Source organism: Ricinus communis, chromosome 6, assembly GCF_019578655.1.
Source record: "Ricinus communis isolate WT05 ecotype wild-type chromosome 6, ASM1957865v1, whole genome shotgun sequence".
Taxonomy (NCBI): domain Eukaryota; kingdom Viridiplantae; phylum Streptophyta; class Magnoliopsida; order Malpighiales; family Euphorbiaceae; genus Ricinus; species Ricinus communis.
The window spans coordinates 18,438,799-18,458,739 of record NC_063261.1 but is presented as its reverse complement, the minus strand read 5'-3'; the positions used below and the strand labels follow the sequence as shown (position 1 = coordinate 18,458,739).

Here is a 19,941-nt window from a genome sequence, read left to right as displayed (position 1 = left end):
ACTTTAGCATTTAAAATTATATTAATGGAAATGGGGTTTGCTTTAACTCTATAGCTAGGGTACATTCCCATTTCCATAGCTATATAGCTAGACTCATTTGGAGCACTAATTAAAAGAAATTATATAATTAAATGCCTATCTTGTTTTTAAAGAAAATTTAAGAAGTATATTTTGTCTTCCTTAAATAAGCCTATCTTATTTTTATAAATAAATGCCATTGTAGGCCAACTATGTCAAGCAAATGTCACCCCATTAAACTATTTCTGCATTTTATTATTGGCTGCAGGAATCTTTAAAGAAATATAAATTATAAAAAATAATTACATGTCCAAGAACTTGAAAGTGATTCTAACATTAAAATAGGAAGTGTTCATACTAGCAATAATATATAAATTGAAAAAATGTAGAAAATTTAAGTATAGTGCTGAAATGGACTTCTGTACGAGGATATAAGTAGGGCAACCTTTCATATTGTCTTTCATACAAATCGAATAATGAAGAAGGAAGCTGACATGGAGATTCTTTTTGTGGAATAATCTATTAAAAATTATATTTTATAGTATGTATTAGTTCAGGATTAGCTTTCATATATACAATTTTCTTTTCTTTTGGTTTTAAATAGTTTATTAAGATGAATCTAATATTTCTTATTTCGTTATTATCTTTATCAATAGATTGATGTATCTCTCTTTGTATCTGGTCTTATTATGGCGAGTAGCTATAACGTCTATGTATATGTCATATTCTGAATGTTTTATAATTAATTTATATATATATATATATATATATATATATAATGCGTATATATATAAAATTAATCTAGAGTGTGTCAGACATGATTTTTACAGGTGATAAAACACTTTTTCAAAAAATTTAAACATATTACTATTATACTTTTCTCTCGGTTAAGTTAAGTTTCTCACTTGAAACTTAATTAATTCTGATAGAAATTTAATTATCTTTGTGAGATTTATTGCATGTCAATGTCCTTTTTTTTGTTATACACTGCTTCATAAGCCATCACTATGCACAACTATTAAGTGGTGCCCTACTCTTTAGTACTTAGAATAATTGCTTTTACTTTTATGCGGTGACCTCTTATTTTATGACGAGGAGAAATTAAGGTGAATTCTCAAGTGATGTGGAGCTGAAATGGCTTTTGATGCAACGAATATTTGATGCATATTCTCTCTAGAAGCGACGTCCTCAAGATCATATCAGAATGTGTGAGGTGATACTTTTAAGCAATGAGAATAGAAGTTAAATACCAAAAAGAAATAAATTAAAATCTAATAACCAATTTGAAATAAAATTCGACAGTCGCTCACATAATTTATCTCATTTTATGTAGTAAATAATATAAAAATTGATATGATTATTCATGAAATTTATTCTATATTCTGTCCTGGAGGGTTAAAATCAAACTAGAGAAAATCAAGGTGTGAAGTTTGATCAACACCGGTGCACTTGACCCTAGAGCTTTAGAAATCTGCTATATTCCCAAAAAGAAAACCCATAGCTTTAGACATTGTAGGCCTGAGAGTAGTTGATGGTTGATGCACGTAATTGCTAAGTTAAGCATAGTGATGGCTTCCTTCCTATTCTAATTGGGCACTTTCTTTATCAACCGAATCCAAAATCCTTCCCTTGCTATATAAAGCCCAAACCTCTTAATTTACGTAATACTATTCATTTTATACCGCCATTATTATTATTTTAATTATAAAATTTAGTTAATATAAATAATTTAATAAAATTTTAATATTTAATATTAATTTATAATATTTTAAAATAATAATAAATTAACTATTTTTTTTTTTTGATATTTTTAAAATTTTAAGATTTTATTAGTGCAATAAATAAAAATTATTTATTAATTAATTTTAGTATTATATAACGTAATACTATAATTGATATTACTATTTTTAGGATTAAATATTTATTATATAATTTGAAAAATTAATTTATTATTGTATATAATATAAAAATATAATTTAAGATGTTATTTTTTAGAATTAGAATTAATTAAAAGACTAATTTATTAGTTAATATAATATTAAAATATAATTAATATATTATTTTTATGATCGAATTAGTATCATTATTTGATTAGAAAACTATTTATTATTTAATATAATATTAAAATATAATTAATATATTATTTTTTAGGATTTTATAGTGAGTTTCTTAATTAGGAATGTAACTTATTATCAATAAATTAATAGAAAGAATTATAAAATTACACATAAATATAAAGTTTATGTGTTAAAAATAGTACATATGTCAAAATAAAAATTTTATGTGTTAAAAATTAAATACACATATCAAAATAATTTTAGAACTCAGAAATTAATATATATATATATATATATATATATTATGATTTTAAATAACTGAGTATGTGTTAGTCATCTAATGTCAAAATATAAAATACTCCTACATACATTATATTCGTTGAAGTATATACACATAGTTGCATAAGAATTGGTCGAGGTACCATAAATATTTTATAGTTTGTACTAATATTGTTGTATGTATTAAGCCCGAGAGATAACAAAATATCGTAAAGACAAAAGTTGGAATGCGAGGATCTTAGAACTTAGTTAATAAAATTGGACTTGAATCCAATCAATATCAAAATGACTAGAACTAGTATTTTAATTGATTCGATTTTTACTCTTATTTTTTAATTTCTCTAGCATAACTCACAACTTTTCTGAAATGCTCTCCAATTGTCCTATATTGATTAAATCAAATTGCACGGTTGCACTAAGTTGGTTGAATAGCGATTTGCAAAACTCTCTGCGGCAATCATGGGATGTGATGCACCGCAATGAAGTGCTTATTCCTAAACAACCTCTTAATTCACTTCCTCATATCTTAAGGGAAGCAAACTCTGTGGGAGATGGCCTGGCTAAAAAATGAGTTACAAGGAGCTCCGGCTGGATTCTATGGCTGTATAATGTAATATTTTCTAGTGAGAAACTGCTTTTCAGGTTGCTGTGCCTTGTCGTCCTGTCAGTGTCTTGTAAATTTGGGTCTGATAAATATGTTTTCTGGCACTTGGTGCGAAATCTTTTGTGGTCGGACATATGACATCTCTTGTCCTACTTTTCTGTCTGTTATATGCTATTTAAGCAAGTTATCCTTGTAGTGTTTTTTTCAGGTTTTTAATGTAATATTATAATGCTTATATTGTTAGATTATATAAGAATGAATAGATAAGTGATAATATATATTTATTAATTTTAAATAATAAAATATATATTAATTATTTAATATTATAAATATTTATATGTATGTCTCATGATTATAGTATATGAATTAGATTTAAGTAAAAAAAATTTCTATTAGAATGTATTTAGAAAAATATATTGGCTTCAGTGTTAAATTATTTTTCTATTTTAGTTAAATAAAAATGATTTGTTTATCATAAAAAAGTAGGACTTATTTAAGACTTTAAGGTTATTATTAATTATTAAAAAAGCAATTTTAGATTCTATGGATTCCATAATTAATGAACTATATATATATTATATTATATTCTGTATGACTGTACCTGTATGCTATGTTATTGTTGGCAATTCTAGTTTATGTTTGTATGAAATTGACGACTATCAAACGGCATGGTAGTTACTTTATTATAGGCAATCTTATTATTTATTCTTTGTATTTTTTAATATTTTTCTTAAATTGCTCAATCAATTCATTGAATACTTTAATTGTATGTACAAAATTAAAATAAAAACAACATAGAAAGATATTAAGAAGTCATCTTACGAAAAATAATTATTAATAAAAGAGACTTGTCCAGTTTTGTAAATCCATCACAAATTTAAATTCAAGAAATAACAATTGCGAAATTCTAAAATAGTAAAATTAAAAAAAATATTATGAGGAGAATAAGATTAAGAGGTTAATGATAGTTAAAAAGAATCAAATTAATGAATTTAGATTCTTGAAGGAATTAGACAAAATACTTTAAAAGGTGTAATTTTCTAAAAGAAAATAAGAAAGAACATTGGACATAGAGGAATGCCCTGCACCTGTGTCCACGTTTGCTGTGTGGTCCCGAGGCAAGGCTACACGTATGGGACTGTGTCCCAATGTTTTAGTTTTTTTTTTTTTTTTTTTCTAAATTTAAAATTATAATAAAATAAATTATAAAGCTAATATTGTATAATTCAGAATTATATATTAAACAAATTTTTTTATATTTATAAAAATTAATTTTTTACTGTGTTGTATAATTGTCATAATTATTTTAATTTTGAATAATAATATAAATTGAGTTTATAAATAAAATTAAATAGAATTTTCAACATTTTAACATTTTATATAATATTTTTATAAATAATAATAAATTAATTATTATATATAAATTTAAATTTAATGTGTTAAAAATGACTATATATCAAAATATAGTACCATAAGTTAACAATTTTTATATTTTAAAATTTAATATATTTATATTATAGATAAATATAATTTAAAATTTAATATAATTGGTAACATATATTTTTATATTTTTTCAATTAGTCATACTTCCAAGAATTAAAAATTAATATACTTACGGTAAATAATGAAATAAATTATCAATTAAAACTAATATAATATAATTTTTAGTAAGTCGTTATATACTAAAATTCTATATTATTAGTGAATATATTTTCTTTTACATATTTAAAAATTTAATAATTTCATCAATATATAATTTATAATTATATAATCAAAACTTTTACATTTTTATAATGGACATCAATATTCATCATTCTTCATAAGATAATATTTATTGTTTATTGCAACGATGTTCATTTTGTATTTCATCAATTCTTAAATAATCATTATTTTAATGAAAGATATTCATCATTTATAATTCACATATTCATTAATTTATTTTTTTCAATCTAATAGTTATAAAAATCAGTGAAAAATTTATTTTCAGATAAAAATGATATTGATTTTTTTATGAAAGTTATATTTATTGTTTTGTGATGCATATTTTAAATATTTTTGTGATTAATATAAGCATTTATCATTTATGAGTATAATATTTATTAATTTGTTAATGGATATTCATTATGAATGAATACCATATTTATTAATTTATTCAAATAAATATATATATAACTTAAATATATAATAAGTCGTCTTTACAATTAATAAAGAAAAAAATCAAGCTAGTTATCCTATAAATATTTAAATTTATGGTATAAATTCTTTTTAATAAATTAAAATTAATAAACAATGAATAATTAATGTTTAAATAATAAACGTTCAGTATATGTTTAATAATATCTAATATTAATTTAATGAATATAAATTCGAAAAAATACGTGTTAGAATTTTGACACATATCTTGTATATGACCGAACCATATTACAATGTGATGCAAGATGTACGACAGAAGGGTGCGAGGAAGAGAGAAAGGATTATTATACTAGATCTTCACTAAGGCCAAACTTCAAAGTGGGTCGGTATATTGAGTTAGATTTGGTTAAACATGTAAGCCCTAACAGTCAGATTGGGCAAGATTCAAATCCAAATCTTTTTTCTTTTGAACTGAATGAATAACTTCAATGAAATCAAGGATAAGACATCCTGCAAGAGCAGTTTCTCAGGTTCAGCTGAAATCAGAAATCCAGCCAGAGTTATACAACAAAATAATTAACTTTAGAAAGCCAATGAGCAGCTCTATTACAGATTGTAGGAATCAATCTAAAAGTGCACAATATAAATTCCTTGTAAGTATCCTCAATTGTCGGTCTAAACTCTTAAGAGAAAATTATAAATTGTTCTTTATTTTAGGTTCTTAAAATTCTTATATACATATAAAATATAATTAAATTATCTTTCAATAGCACCAAATTAAGGTCGCACAATAAATTGGATAGTCAAATTGAATTTTATTCCATAAAAATAAGTATTTATATCACATTATCTCTTACCTGACTAAAGTAAAACCTGAGGAAATTGAATCGATTTGCAAATTGAATTTGATTTATAAAATAAATAATAAAGTCAAGATGTTGCCTAGTTCAATCCAATGCTCAATTAATTAAATATAGGGATTATAAACATAGTTATATACATATATTACTTCGAGCCAAACCAAAATCTTGTTAATAATTTTTGGATGTAACTAAGAGGAAAAAAGAAATATTGCAAATGGCATCATTAACTAAGCGTAAACTTTAAAAGATAGCTGAGGTTGGCAGAAGATTGAAACAGTCATAGCATTTCTTTGTTGGTATATTTTATTTTTGGAATTCAAAAAAGAAAAGCATTAACTCTATAGCTTGTTACATGAATTCAAGAAATGCCGACCTTGATACCAAAGCAGAATCCATTTGGTAGCAAAACTGTTCACTTTGGTGAGTATAACAATTTAATTAGTTGTCTTTGTCCAAATCTGAGGATTTTATGGAAGAACTAACTGTAATTTACAAGCCTCCAGGCTCCAGGAAATTCTCCTTCTTTCCGTTGCCATGTCTGTTCTGTCGTCCTCGAATTCTCATCATCAATCATCAATTATTTGTTTTCTTCTTCTCAGTCTCTTCACGACCAGTTTCCTGTTTCATGTAACGTTGGAGGTATATGCTACTCCAATAAGCTTTAACTTTTCTGGTTTTGATTCAAATCATCCTGAAATTTTTACTGAAAGAGATGCTTGTGTGAGCATTGAAGGAATTGACCTCACCACTAACACGCGTGGTACAGATCAAGGTAAGAGAGTTGGTCGAGCCACATATACAAACCCACTGCACCTCTGGGATAAAGTGTCAGGGAATCTCACCAACTTCACTACTCATTTCTCCTTCATCATCAACTCAAACGGTGAATCCAACTATGGCGATGGGCTAACATTTTTTCTTGCTCTGAATGGTTCTAGAGTTCCTCAAAATATGGAAGCTGGTGGTGGTCTTGGTCTTGCCATCAATGACAATGTTAGTCATGCATTGAACTACGCAGAAAATCAGTTTGTTGCGATTGAGTTTGATACCTATAAAAATCCCTGGGATCCTTTAAATGATCATGTAGGTATAAATATCAGGTCCATGAAATCTGTTGAGCATGTTTCTTGGCTGAGTGAAGTAAGACAAGGGATCACAACAGATGCTTGGATTAGATATGATTCAAGCCAGAAAGTTTTGAGCGTCAAATTTGCTCATATTGATCGTTATAGCAACTCAATTGTAGAGGGAAAGGTATCAGCTGTGGTTGATTTGGCCAAGCATTTACCTGAATGGGTTACTTTTGGCTTCTCTGCCAGCACTGGACTTTCCAAAGAGATGAACAGAATCACATCATGGGAGTTCAATTCAAGCTCCGACATTGTAGAACTGAATACCACTCAGTCTGATCCAGCAGGCACTGCGAATATCACACCTGCAGCTAATACTGGCTTACTTTCAAAAAAAAGCAAAAGTAAAATTATAGGATTGGTGGCAGGATTAAGTGTTGGAGCTTGTGTTTCGATTGTTGGAGCAGGTTTTGCTTCATATCTCTTAAGGAGAAAAAAACAACTTAAGACGGATGATCCTGTCTTTGATTTTGCATTTAGTGATGATTTCAAAAATGGGACAGGACCAAGAAAATTATCTTACAATGAATTAGCAGATGCAACGGATAATTTCTCAGAGGTAAAAAAGCTTGGTGAAGGTGGATTTGGAGCAGTTTATAGAGGTTTTTTGAAGGAAATAAATTCCTATGTGGCTGTTAAGAGGGTGTCAAAGGAGTCTAAACAAGGTATCAAAGAGTACGCGGCAGAAGTGAAGATCATTAGCCGAATGAGGCATAGGAATTTGGTCAAGCTCATGGGTTGGTGCCATGAAAGAGAACTACTACTTGCATACGAGTTCATGCCCGGTGGCAGCCTAGATGCTCACCTTTTTAAAGGCAAAAGCCTATTGAAATGGGAGGTGAGGTACAAAATTGCACAGGGATTGGCATCCGCATTACTATACCTACACGAAGAAAGTGATCAGTGCGTGCTGCATAGAGATATTAAATCAAGCAACATTATGTTGGATTCCAGTTTCGATGCTAAACTTGGGGATTTCGGGTTAGCTAGGCTTGTTGATCATGCAAAAGGGTCTCAAACCACAGTTTTAGCAGGAACAATGGGATACATGGCTCCTGAATGTTTCACTACAGGAAAGGCAAGCAAGGAATCAGATATATATAGTTTTGGAGTTGTTGCATTGGAAATGGCATGTGGGAGAAGAGTGCTCGAACCAGGAATCGAAGAAAACCAAACAAGACTAATGGAATGGGTTTGGGAACTGTATGGAATTGGAAAACTTCTGCAAGCAGCTGACCCCAAACTTAGTGGAGATTTTAATGAACAAGAAATGGAGAGACTGATGATTGTTGGACTCTGCTGCGCGCATCCTGACCACGCTTTTCGGCCTTCCATAAGGCAAGTTATCAATTTATTGATTAGTTCTGAGGTTCCCTTGCCTGTCCTGCCACCAGAAATGCCTGTGCCAGCTTATCTTGCTCCTCCAGTTAAACTATCCATGTCATCATCTTATAGTAGTGCCAGCAGCATCAGGTCAATCCACAATTCAAGTATGCGGCTGATTCATTAAAATCTATATCACCTTCTGGAGCATCTTCTTCTGTATCACTTTTGTCGAACATAACATAAGTTCATTATCAATGTATACATTACAATGAATAGTTGGATGATATATAGTACTAATGTTTTACACTTGAGTATCAAATAATTGACATATATCTCAATTAAATAGAAATATGTCACTTATATTTCTACAAATTGAATGTTCAATTTTAGAAATTCTATTAGAAAAATTTATTTAATAAAATTGAATGATATCTCGGAGAAGTATATATTAAGCAGATGTCAATTCCTGTAAAATTTGATAGATAATATGGTTAGGGTTTTGTCCATAATTATATGAATGTGATATCTATAGTAAAAGTATTATTTTATAGAGATGACAAAGTGTTATATAAACTCAGAAATAAGATTCGACTGGCCTGAAACTTGATCTATCCAAACCCGAATTTCAATATAAAACTAAAGATCCAAACTCGAGATGATCCAAAACCAAAATTGCTCGAACCTGAAATAACTCAAACCTGAAGCAACTCGAGATCGAAGTGATAAGAAATTCGAGTGACATGAGCTCAAAATAGTAAAAGACTGCAAATAACTCGAACCCAAAATAATTCAACTCCAAGACTGACACGATCCTACACTCAATAATACCCAAATTAATAATCGCCACAATCCGATTCAAAATCTAAAATAATTAGAAATATAACTTTTTATTAAAATTAAAGTAGGATTTTGGTAACATATAATTATCATGTATACCTAATTTTAATACTAATTTTCTTAATATATTTTATTTCTAATTAGAATTTTTAAAAAATATCTTTTGTAATATAATTTTCAAATTCTTAATCTCTTAAAATTATTGCATTATAAATTGTTAATCGTTAAATAAAATAATTAGCTTGAGTTTATAAATATATATATATATATATATATATATAATTAAAAAATAAAATAATTAAAAGGTGATCCAATAAAATAATTAAAGTTAAGAATCTTGTAATTTAGTTTAATTTCTATTCTTCTTTAAGAGAAAGGTGAAATTATTTTATGCTATATTTATGAAAAAAATAATATTTAAGACTAAAATAAAATTAAGCTTTGAGTAAAAATTAAATTAATAATATTAAGCCGTAGTCTAATGAAATTCAAGAAATTTAATTGATAAAAATTAATTAAATAATTTTTTAATATTGACACTATTTTGAATTTAAACTCTTTTAATTTACATCACTTTTAAAAGTAAACTAAATAATTAAATTAATTATTCTTAAAATTAATAAAATTAATAATTTTTTATTTTGTTCTATAGTTTTTAAAGAAAAATATAAAGTAAATAAAAATAATAGTTCAACAAAGAGACAACCATGCAGATATAAAGTAAAAAATGGTCCATCATAATATAAAAATTTAAACTTTGAATTTTCAACTAGAAAATTTTTAAGAAATTAAATATATAAAATTTTATTGGATAAAATTTCTGTGATAAAAAAATAAAATCAGATAAATTAATCTAAAAATTAACCCGAACGATAAGTTAATTTGAAACTCAATCCGAAATTCGAGACAATCTGAACTAAATTTTATCTAAATACAACTCAAATTGAACTCGTAATGGTCCAGATCCGAAAAAGAAGCAAAACCAAGGCTCAGTCCAAACCCCACCAACTCGAACTTGAAATTAACAGAACCCGAAATTCTCTAAACTCGAGAAGACCCAAATCTGAAATGACCAAATCATAAATAATCTAAAATTCAAAACGATTTTATCCAAACCGGACTTGATGCATGTGAAAGTCTTAGACAAATTCCAGGAATTTTTTGATAAATATTTGGAAGGAGATGTGATCTTAGTGCTAAGGGAATGTTATGCACTGCCTTATCTCCTTTATCAAACAACTTTATATAAAAAAAACTTCAAACACTTCAGTTCATCTAATTAAAGACAAAGACGTCGATTGTGGAAAATGTTCTCTATTTACCAATATGTCTCCATTTAAAAGATTAAAAAATTTCAGCAAATTTTGGTGGATAAATGCACTATTTGCTCAATTCGTTAAAAAATAGCAAGCAATTATAGGTTAGGTTCCCTTATTTCTTTATTTGTTCTTTTTCCGTTTTGCTTTTCTTCATAATTCTGAAACCATCATAAACTGCCTTAATTGTCTTCTTCAGTTTTCAGGACTCCACTAATGTCAGGAATTGTCGTAAGAAACTATGTATTTTTGTCATATATAATTTTTCTTCTACAAGTACTCGAATTGCAGGACATATTTAATTCTTTCATTGCAGTCTGCCATCTCTATAAAATGTTCAAGTCCCCTTCAAACAAACTCATCTGCCTTCAATCATTTGTCAAGATTGGATATGAACAAAGTCCTTGACCAATCAACATTTTATCTTCCCTTAATATTTTACTAGATTGTTCCATGAACAGGGAATTCAGAACCGGAGTTGATCAGTCCAAGGATGTAATATCCTGTAAAATTTTTAGGTTGAAGCAAGAGACAAAGGAAGCCTGCCACGTCTCTGTCAAAATGAAATCAATATTATGTAACGAGAGTTTTTACAGTCCTAAACAATCCTTCCTTCCCTTTCTAGTTGTAATCCATGATTGTTCATTTATACTTGAAAAATCGTTCCATGTCACTAATTATTTATTTTATTCAGTCTCTCTTCATTAACATTTTCGTATTTCTCACTCTCAAAGCTTATGCAACTCAATTGAACTTCAGCTACTCCAGCTTTGATTCAAACCATCCTGAGATTTTCACAGAAAGAGATACAAGTGTGAGCCAACAAGGTATTGAACTCATCATAAACCTGAGTGATTTGAAAAGGGAAGGGAGTGTTGGTCGAGCCACGTATAGAAAACCATTGCACCTTTGGGACAAGGCATCAGGAAACTTGACAAACTTTACTACCCATTTCTCCTTTATTATCAACTCGAGCAATAAATCTCCCTTCGGAGATGGGCTAGCATTTTTCCTGGCTCCGAATGATTCAGGAATCCACCCTGATGTGAAATCTGGTGGCGGTCTTGCTCTAGCCATGAATGACGATGTCAATCATGCATTGAACTATGAAGAAAACCAGTTCGTTGCTGTGGAGTTCGATACCTTTCAAAATCCCTGGGATCCAGTAGGTACACATGTTGGCATCAATATCAGGTCCATGAAATCTGTTGTTAATGTGTCTTGGCCTAGCAATGTGATGGAAGGGAGCAGAACAGATGCTTGGATTACATATGATTCTAGCCACAAGACTTTGAATGTCAGTTTCGTTTACGTTGATTGTATGAACAACTCAAAAATGCATGGTAACATATCTGCTGTAGTTGATCTTGCCAAGTGTTTACCTGAATGGGTTACTTTTGGGTTCTCCGCCAGTACAGGAGCTTTATATGAGGTGAACAGAATTACATCGTGGGAGTTTAAATCAAGTTCAAAAATTGTAGATCTTGTGAACATCCCGAATGCTAATTCTGCAGCTAATCCTGTATTTCCGAACGACAATAAAAGTAACACAGGAATTGTAGCAGGCTTGAGTGGAGGAGCATGTGCTTTAATTGCCGCAGCAGGTCTCATTTTCTATAGTTTAAGGAGAAAGGGGAAGAAAGAAGTAGAAATGAATGATGATTCTGTCTTAGAAGTTTCTTTCGGTGATGATTTCAAGAATGGGACAGGACCAAGAAAATTTTCTTATGATGAATTGGTTGATGTAACAAAGAATTTTTCCGAGGGAGAGAAGCTTGGCGAAGGAGGATTTGGTGCGGTTTATAGAGGCTTCTTGAAGGATCTCAACTGCTATGTTGCTGTTAAGAGGGTATCAAGGGAGTCTAAGCAAGGAATCAAAGAGTATGCCGCAGAAGTGAAAATCATTAGCCGAATGCGGCATAGGAATTTGGTCAAGCTCATTGGTTGGTGCCATGAAAAAGAACTACTGCTCGCATATGAATTCATGCCTAATGGAAGCCTTGATACCCACCTTTTCAAAGGAAGGACCTTGTTGACATGGGAAATTAGGTACAAAATTGCACAAGGATTGGCATCTGCATTGTTGTATCTACACGAAGAAGGCGATCAATGCGTGCTGCATAGAGATATCAAATCTAGTAACATCATGTTGGATTCCAGTTTTGATGCTAAACTTGGGGATTTTGGGTTAGCTAGGCTTGTTGATCATGCAAAAGGAGCTCAAACCACAGTTTTAGCAGGAACAATGGGATACATGGCTCCTGAATGTTTCACATCTGGAAAGGTAAGCAAAGAATCCGATATATACAGTTTTGGAGTTGTTGCTTTGGAAATAGCCTGTGGAAGAAGAGTTGTAGAACCGAAACTGCAAGAAAAACAAGCAAGAATAGTGGAGTGGGTTTGGGAATTGTATGGAACAGGAAAACTTCTTGAAGCAGCTGACCCCAAACTTTGTGGAGATTTTCAAGAACAAGAAATGGTGCGATTAATTATTGTTGGACTCTGGTGCGTGCATCCTGACAGAACATTTCGTCCGTCTATAAGGCAAGTGATCAATGTTCTGCTTAGTCCCGAAGCTCCGCTGCCTGATCTTCCATCAGAAATGCCTGTGCCGGCTTATCTTGCTCCTCCAATGAAAATATCTATAACATCCCTCATTTCATCTTATAATTCTGCTAGCAGTAACGGAAGGCCAACCCAGAATTCAACTTACAAAGTCATAACTGATTCATCAAAAGTCACGTCATCTTCTGGAGCATCATCTCCTTCTGTATCACTCTTGTTAAATTCTAGATAATCTCAATTTCAGTAATTCCTTGGAGATTTCCATGTATCCTAAGTGTTATTCATGTGGTATTTCGAAGAATACATAAAGCTACATATCCTCCACTTTCTAATTAATCTAGTTAACAATATTTCAATTGGTTCATTACAAATGTTTCTTAGTGATGAATAAGGCTACTGAAGCCTAAAAGCAGGAGCTATGTCTGTTTGGTGTAATTGTGTCTATAAAACTTGAGGCAGTGGCGAGTGTGTTTGTAATCTTGGCAACTGCAGAATGGCCAACATTGATCTCAGGAAAGATGATGTATGCCAAACAAAGTACGACAAAAAAGATAGGAGATATCTGGTTGAAATATAATCTAATTGAACATTTTCCTGTAATAAGAAAATGGTGAAGAAAAGAGCAATATAACCAAAGAGAAGTTGGAAAAGCTGAGTCAATTAGGCATTTCTAAATTCACATACAGTTGCATTCAGCTGTATGATAAGGAAACAAAAATTTTATATTAGAGATTGTCGGTTTCCTTTTATCACCTTCTCTTCGGCTGTGGCCATTATCTTTTTATGTGAATGTGTATTCAAATTAATCTCTAACAGGAGTATCTGCTTTGTAATAAGCATCCTTTGCTTGGAATTATCTCGAAAGCTCCCATCATTATTCATCCCTCCAAGTCCAAACTACAAATAAATATTAAATCAATTTATATACACATTCATATATCATATTAGTCCTTTTTCTTTTGTCAAAATTAGGCTAGTAGCTCAGGAATTGAATGACTGCCTGGTAATGCAGGAGGTCAGGAACTTAAATCTGACATCAAATATACGATCATGTAATTACTCATAATTTTGTTGGGATTTTAATCTTTGAATTTCAAACTTCTCTATCCGTGTAACATAAGTGCGGAAATGATGACGTATAAAGAAGAAACGGGTATAGATCATTAATGGGGCTTACAAATGCTTGTGTTTCTGCTTCATGCTGAACCAGGTTCCTTCAAGAATTTTTCCTGCAGAATGCATGGAAAACAGTGGAGTTTGGTGTCAGCAACATCCAAGATTGGTTCCTTAGCTTCCCTCGGAATTGGTATAGCCTAGAGGGAATGTCAATGAGCATTGACCGCAGGAGAGAAATATGTGGGCACAGGAATCTTTGAAGGGAGAACAGGCAATGCAGCTTCAAAATTAAGAACTTGAATTACTTGCTTAATAGAAGGTCTGAACTTTGGATCAGGATGAGCACACGAAAGCCCAACCATAATCAATCTTCCCAATTGCTGCTCATCAACTGTTGCTTCAAGTATCTTTCCTCCTCCAATAAAAGTCCCAAACCCATTTCACCAAATAAGATTGATCTTCAACGGCCATGACACTGATGGGTTTTCTTCCACAAGCTATTTCCAAAGCAACAATTCCAAAACTGTAGATATCTGATTCCTTGTTAGCCTTGCCTGTAATGACACATTCCGGAGCCATATAGCCTAAGGTTCCTGCCAAAACTGTCGTTTGTGAACCTTTGCCATGGTCTACAAGTCTTGCCAAACCAAAATCTCCAAGTTTGGCATTGAAATTGGAATCCAACATAACATTGCTTGATTTTATATCTCTATGCACCACTAGTTGCTCACATTCTTCTTGTAAGTACAGCAATCGTGAGGCCAATCCTTGAGCAATATTATACCTAACTTCCCATGTCAATAATCTATCTTTGCGGAAAAGATGGGAGTCCAAGCTACCATTAGGCATGAGCTCATAAACAAGTATTAGTTCCCCCTTTTCATGGCACCAACCTAAGAGCTGTACTAAGTTTCGATGCCTTAGTCGACAATGATCTTTATATTAATATATAAGTTTAAATTATATAATATTAATTTTTATAATTTATATTATAATAATATCAAATGTAAAAAAAAAAAAATCCAAAACAACTAAAGTGCGGGACTCCGCATGTGTTTTGACATATAGAATTCAAGCTTACTTATAATATTATAGTTCTTCTATTAAATTATTGATTAATGAATTATATTCCTAATTAAATACTGACTCTAATCTTAAAAATAATATATTAATTATATTTTAATATTATACTAACTAATAAATAATTTCTTAGTCAGATAATGATATTAATTCTATCATTAAAAATAATATATTTTAATATTATATTAATTAATAAATAGTTCTCTAATTATATAATACTAATTATATCCTAAAAATAGTATATCAATTATATTTTAATATTATATTTAATTAATAAAATAGTTTTTAATTAGATAATAATTCTAATAATAAAAGATAATATTTTTAATAATAAATTAATGCTTAATTATATAACAATTTTTTAATTTAAAAATAAAAATATCTATTATAATATTAATTTTTAAAGATATCTAAAAATATATAATTTAATTTTATATTTATTAATATTAAAAAATCTATTAAGTCTTATCTATAAACTCAATCTATTTTATTATTTATAATAAAAATAATATCAATAATTGTGCGTAATGCATAAATATACTAATAGTTATTATGAAAAAAAAAAGAGAGAAACAGCATAATGGGAAAAATCATGAGTTGGACTATTATTAAAAATATCTAAATTATACTAATTGAGTGAATTTTAGAATACCGCAGTCAACTTTTCAATATCTTTATATATTTATTTAAAATAATTATAAATTTTGAGTTAAATTGACATAAAATATTTTAATATATAATTTTTATATAAAATTACATATTAAAATATTTTTATATAAATTTCTCAAAAAAGATTTTTATGTAAATTAATCTAAAATTTTATAATTTTTATTAAATGAATACATAAAGATATTAAAAAGTTACCGTAATTACGGCATTCTAGAATTCACATATTTGTATCTATTTCTAAAAATATTCAAAACCAGCTTAATATGTTGTACCATTTTCTATCGTCATGTTTAAACCATTATTGCTATCCACAGTCGTTCCTTTTCATCTCTAACCACGAACAGTGGATTTATTATTGGCTCTAAAATTAGGTGTGAATATAACGGTGAATATGAACTTTTCAACCATATGACAGTGTTAGCCATTAAATAACATTTTCCAAGTAAACTTCCATGACCTGATTTGACGCCTTTTGATGCTATCCGTGTATACTACGGTTTAATTTAATGGCCAGAAAATGGAAATTCATGTCCCTGGCCAAGTCAGGCCTTCTCTATTTTACTTAGACTGGTTCATATATTATGGTTGACTATAAAGCAATAGGTCATTGTGGTAAGTACATAGAACATGCGTGCTAAGTGTGCGATCTAAATCTCTAGTGACCCAATTGCTAAGTCTTCACCATTGAAAGTGACTCATTTACCATTCATTTAATTTTGTTTGAGGACAATAAATTCGCCTGAATCAAATGTATTGCCGGAAATAAATTCGCCTGAATCGAATGTCTTGCTGGGAAATGTCCTTTGGCTTAAACCCATCGTAAGGAACTTATTTAATTACGATATTAGCGGACGTTCCTCCATTAGCAAGTTTCTAGTAAATTTTGCTAAAGATTTTATGAAGTTATCGTATCAGTAAACAGTATGGAACTCCCTTCCATAACCCCAAACCAGCCTATACTAATGAAGACAGAACAAACATGCTTGGAACAGAACGAAATTACATTTAACAATACAAATAAAATCTTAGAAAGGAAATTCAAAAAGAAGATAATAGCAATATTGAGTACAACAGAAACGACCAAGTAAATAAACATATCGAACTAAACAGGCACTGATGGTGTGGGGTACAAGTTTAACGAGTGTGCATCAGCAACGCAGATGTAGAGGAGCCTGAAGAAGATACAGTGCTTATCGAAGAATTAGTTGTGTAGCTACAGCTTGAAGATTGGTTTTGGCTTCCAGTAGCTTCCCAGGACAAAGACACTGATGAAGGAGGTTGAGGGGGAGGAGAATACGTGGGCACAGGCATTTTTGCTGGAAGAATGGGCAACGGGGCTTCAAACTTAAGGACTTGAATTGCCTGTCGAATTGAAGCTCTACATTTTTCATCTGGATGAACACACCAAAGCCCGACTATTATCAGACATTTCATTTGCTGCTCATCAAAATCTCCATTTAGTCTCGGATCAGCGGCTTCAAGCAACTTTGAAGGTCCTCCACCATAAAGATTCCAAACCCATTGTATCAGATAAACTTGATCTTCACCAGCCTTATAGTTGATGGGTTTTCTTCCGCAAGCTATTTCCAAAGCGACAACACCAAAACTATAGACATCTGATTCCCTGCTAGCCTTGCCTGTAATGGCACATTCTGGAGCCATGTAGCCCATTGTCCCAGCCAAAATTGTGGTTTCTGGACCTTTGCCATGATCTACTAGTCTTGCCAAACCAAAATCACCAAGTTTGGCATTAAAATTTGAATCTAACATGATATTGCTGGACTTTATATCTCTATGCAATACACATTGCTCCCATTCTTCTTGTAAATACAGCAACCCTGAAGCCAATCCTTGAGCAATTTTGTACCTTATATCCCATGTCAACAAGCTGTCTTGTTTAAAAAGATGGGAATCCAAGCTTCCATTAGGCATGAACTCATAAACAAGTAAGAGTTTCTTTTCTTCGTGGCACCAACCTATGAGTTGGACTAAATTCCTGTGCCTCAATCTACTAATGATCTTAACTTCCGATGCATACTCCTTCATTCCTTGTTTGGAACCTTTTGATATTCTCTTCACCGCTACATAGGAGTTCATGAATTCCCTCAAGAATCCTTTATACACTGCACCAAAACCTCCCTCCCCAAGTTTTTCTTGCTCCGAAAAGTTATTTGTGGCCCTAACCAAGTCGTTGTAGGAAAACTTTCTTGGCCCAGTACCCTTTTCAAAATCTTCATCCATTGACATATCAAAATGATCAACAACTTCTTCATCATCAACATTTGTCTCTCCTCTGCTTCTTTTCCACATGAAAAGGCAAATTAGACTAATAAAGATTACAAATCCAGATACACTTAACCCAACCACAAGTCCCACCTCTTTCTTTGATCTCTTTGTTGGTGGAACCTCCTCAATCATTGGGGCACTGACTGTTGGCGGTATTGGCTTGTCAATGAATTGCAAGTCGGAAGTGAAATACCATGAGTGAAGAGTATGCATCTCAAATGATGCTCCTGTGGTAGCTGAGAAACCAATTGCAACCCATTCAGGCAAACAGTCCCTTAGATCAACTTGATAAGAAAGATTTTGCTCGAACATCTCATTGCTACTGGAATTAAAGCTGGTGAATGTAACGCTTAAAACTTTCGAACTAGAGTCGTAGCTAATTGAAGCATCATTTCTTCTACCATCCTCTATATCAGTGTACCACTTAGTATGATTCTTAGATACCGTCAAGTTGATATCGATACCTACATGTTCGCCATTACCACTATCAAAAGGTGGATCCCAACCTTTGTTTCCGTAAGTATCAAATTCGACTGCAACAAATGGATATGCAGACGTTTCGTTGTCTTTAGAAAGACCAAAACCGCCACCGGCCATGTCCGGAAATGGGAAATCAGTTGGTGCAAGGAAGAAAGCCATCCCATCTCCGTAGTTGGTACTGTTTAAAGAATCAATAGTGAAGGAAAAATTGGTAAAGAAGTTGGTGAGGTTTTTGGACTCCTTGTCCCAAAGGTATAAAGGGCTAGCATAGATGATACGACCCATGCTGGCAGACATATCCTTCTCTCTCTGGTTTGTTGTGAGGGAGATTTCCTGGCTAGTGACAGAGGCATTTCCTGCGTAACGTATATTGCGATCATTCTGATTGAAACTGGGAAAATCAAAACTCAGGGAAGTGACAGAAGGCACTTTGAAGCAGATGAATAAGATCACCACCGCCACCATAAGAAGAGATAGCTGTCCTGGTGAATGGCTGCGAGTTTTGTTGAACTTGCTGAAGGCCATAGCTCGGAGAAAGATTTGACAGCTACAGATGTGGCAAGTCTGAAGGATGTCTCTGTTTAAGTGAACATGAAATCGTTGGAACATCAATGGCATGTATAATTCCATGGAAAAGAAAAATCAATGGAAAATTATTCTCCAATTACAAAAAAAAAAAAAAACATTGCTATGATGGAAACATAATTCATTTACCAATTATTTTTAAATATTTTATGATTTAAATATTGAAGATATTATATTACTTATTTGATGTATTCAAATTTACTATATTTATAAGTAGTCTAACAACAATGATTTAACTAATAGCCAATAAGTGGTATAAGATGCAATTTGGTCTGAACTTGTTGGCTAGATCCAAATCGCTCCAAAATTAACTTTTGATAAATTGATATATTTGTTCTAAATTTAAGAATATGAATTTCACGCTCATATATAGGCAAGTGAGCTATATTTAAAAGTATAAAAATATAATTTTAATTATTTTTTTTCTATCAAATAAACATTTTCATTTTTCTTTTATACTTTTTCCTACCTTTTTCCTTTAATTTGTTCTTTCATGCTTTGGTGCTTTTCTTTCTCACATAAATATAAAATTAAGATGGTTCAAATATTTGATAAAAATGAAAACCCATAAATCAAGGATAAAAAATTTGATTCATT

The 19,941-nt window shown here is 30.9% G+C and overlaps 3 protein-coding genes and 1 pseudogene across 3 annotated transcripts; 2 read left to right on the top strand and 2 right to left on the bottom strand.

The window, feature by feature from the left end:
* Nucleotides 1-6,488: 6,488 nt before the first annotated feature.
* LOC8279201 (L-type lectin-domain containing receptor kinase IX.1) lies at nt 6,489-8,621 on the top strand. The gene has a single exon (XM_002518286.3). The coding sequence runs from the start codon at nt 6,489-6,491 to the stop codon at nt 8,592-8,594; it is 2,106 nt and encodes a 701-aa protein (XP_002518332.3). The 3' UTR covers nt 8,595-8,621.
* A 2,609-nt stretch (nt 8,622-11,230) lies between these two features.
* LOC8279202 (L-type lectin-domain containing receptor kinase IX.1) lies at nt 11,231-13,568 on the top strand. Its single transcript, XM_048375329.1, has one exon. It carries the CDS (start codon nt 11,231-11,233, stop codon nt 13,358-13,360), a length of 2,130 nt encoding a protein of 709 aa, XP_048231286.1. The 3' UTR covers nt 13,361-13,568.
* A 2-nt stretch (nt 13,569-13,570) lies between these two features.
* LOC8279204 lies at nt 13,571-15,332 on the bottom strand (annotated as a pseudogene).
* Nucleotides 15,333-16,761: 1,429 nt separating this feature from the next.
* On the bottom strand, nt 16,762-19,638 carry LOC8279205 (L-type lectin-domain containing receptor kinase IX.1). Its single transcript, XM_002518290.4, has one exon. The coding sequence runs from the start codon at nt 19,387-19,389 to the stop codon at nt 17,128-17,130; it is 2,262 nt and encodes a 753-aa protein (XP_002518336.2). The 5' UTR covers nt 19,390-19,638; the 3' UTR covers nt 16,762-17,127.
* Nucleotides 19,639-19,941: the final 303 nt, after the last annotated feature.

Bases quoted from the DNA above. Each gene is read 5' to 3' on its own strand.
- LOC8279201 (XM_002518286.3), top strand. From the start codon at position 6,489: ATGTCTGTTCTGTCGTCCTCGAATTCTCATCATCAATCATCAATTATT.
- LOC8279205 (XM_002518290.4), bottom strand. From the start codon at position 19,389: ATGGAATTATACATGCCATTGATGTTCCAACGATTTCATGTTCACTTA.
- LOC8279202 (XM_048375329.1), top strand. From the start codon at position 11,231: ATGTCACTAATTATTTATTTTATTCAGTCTCTCTTCATTAACATTTTC.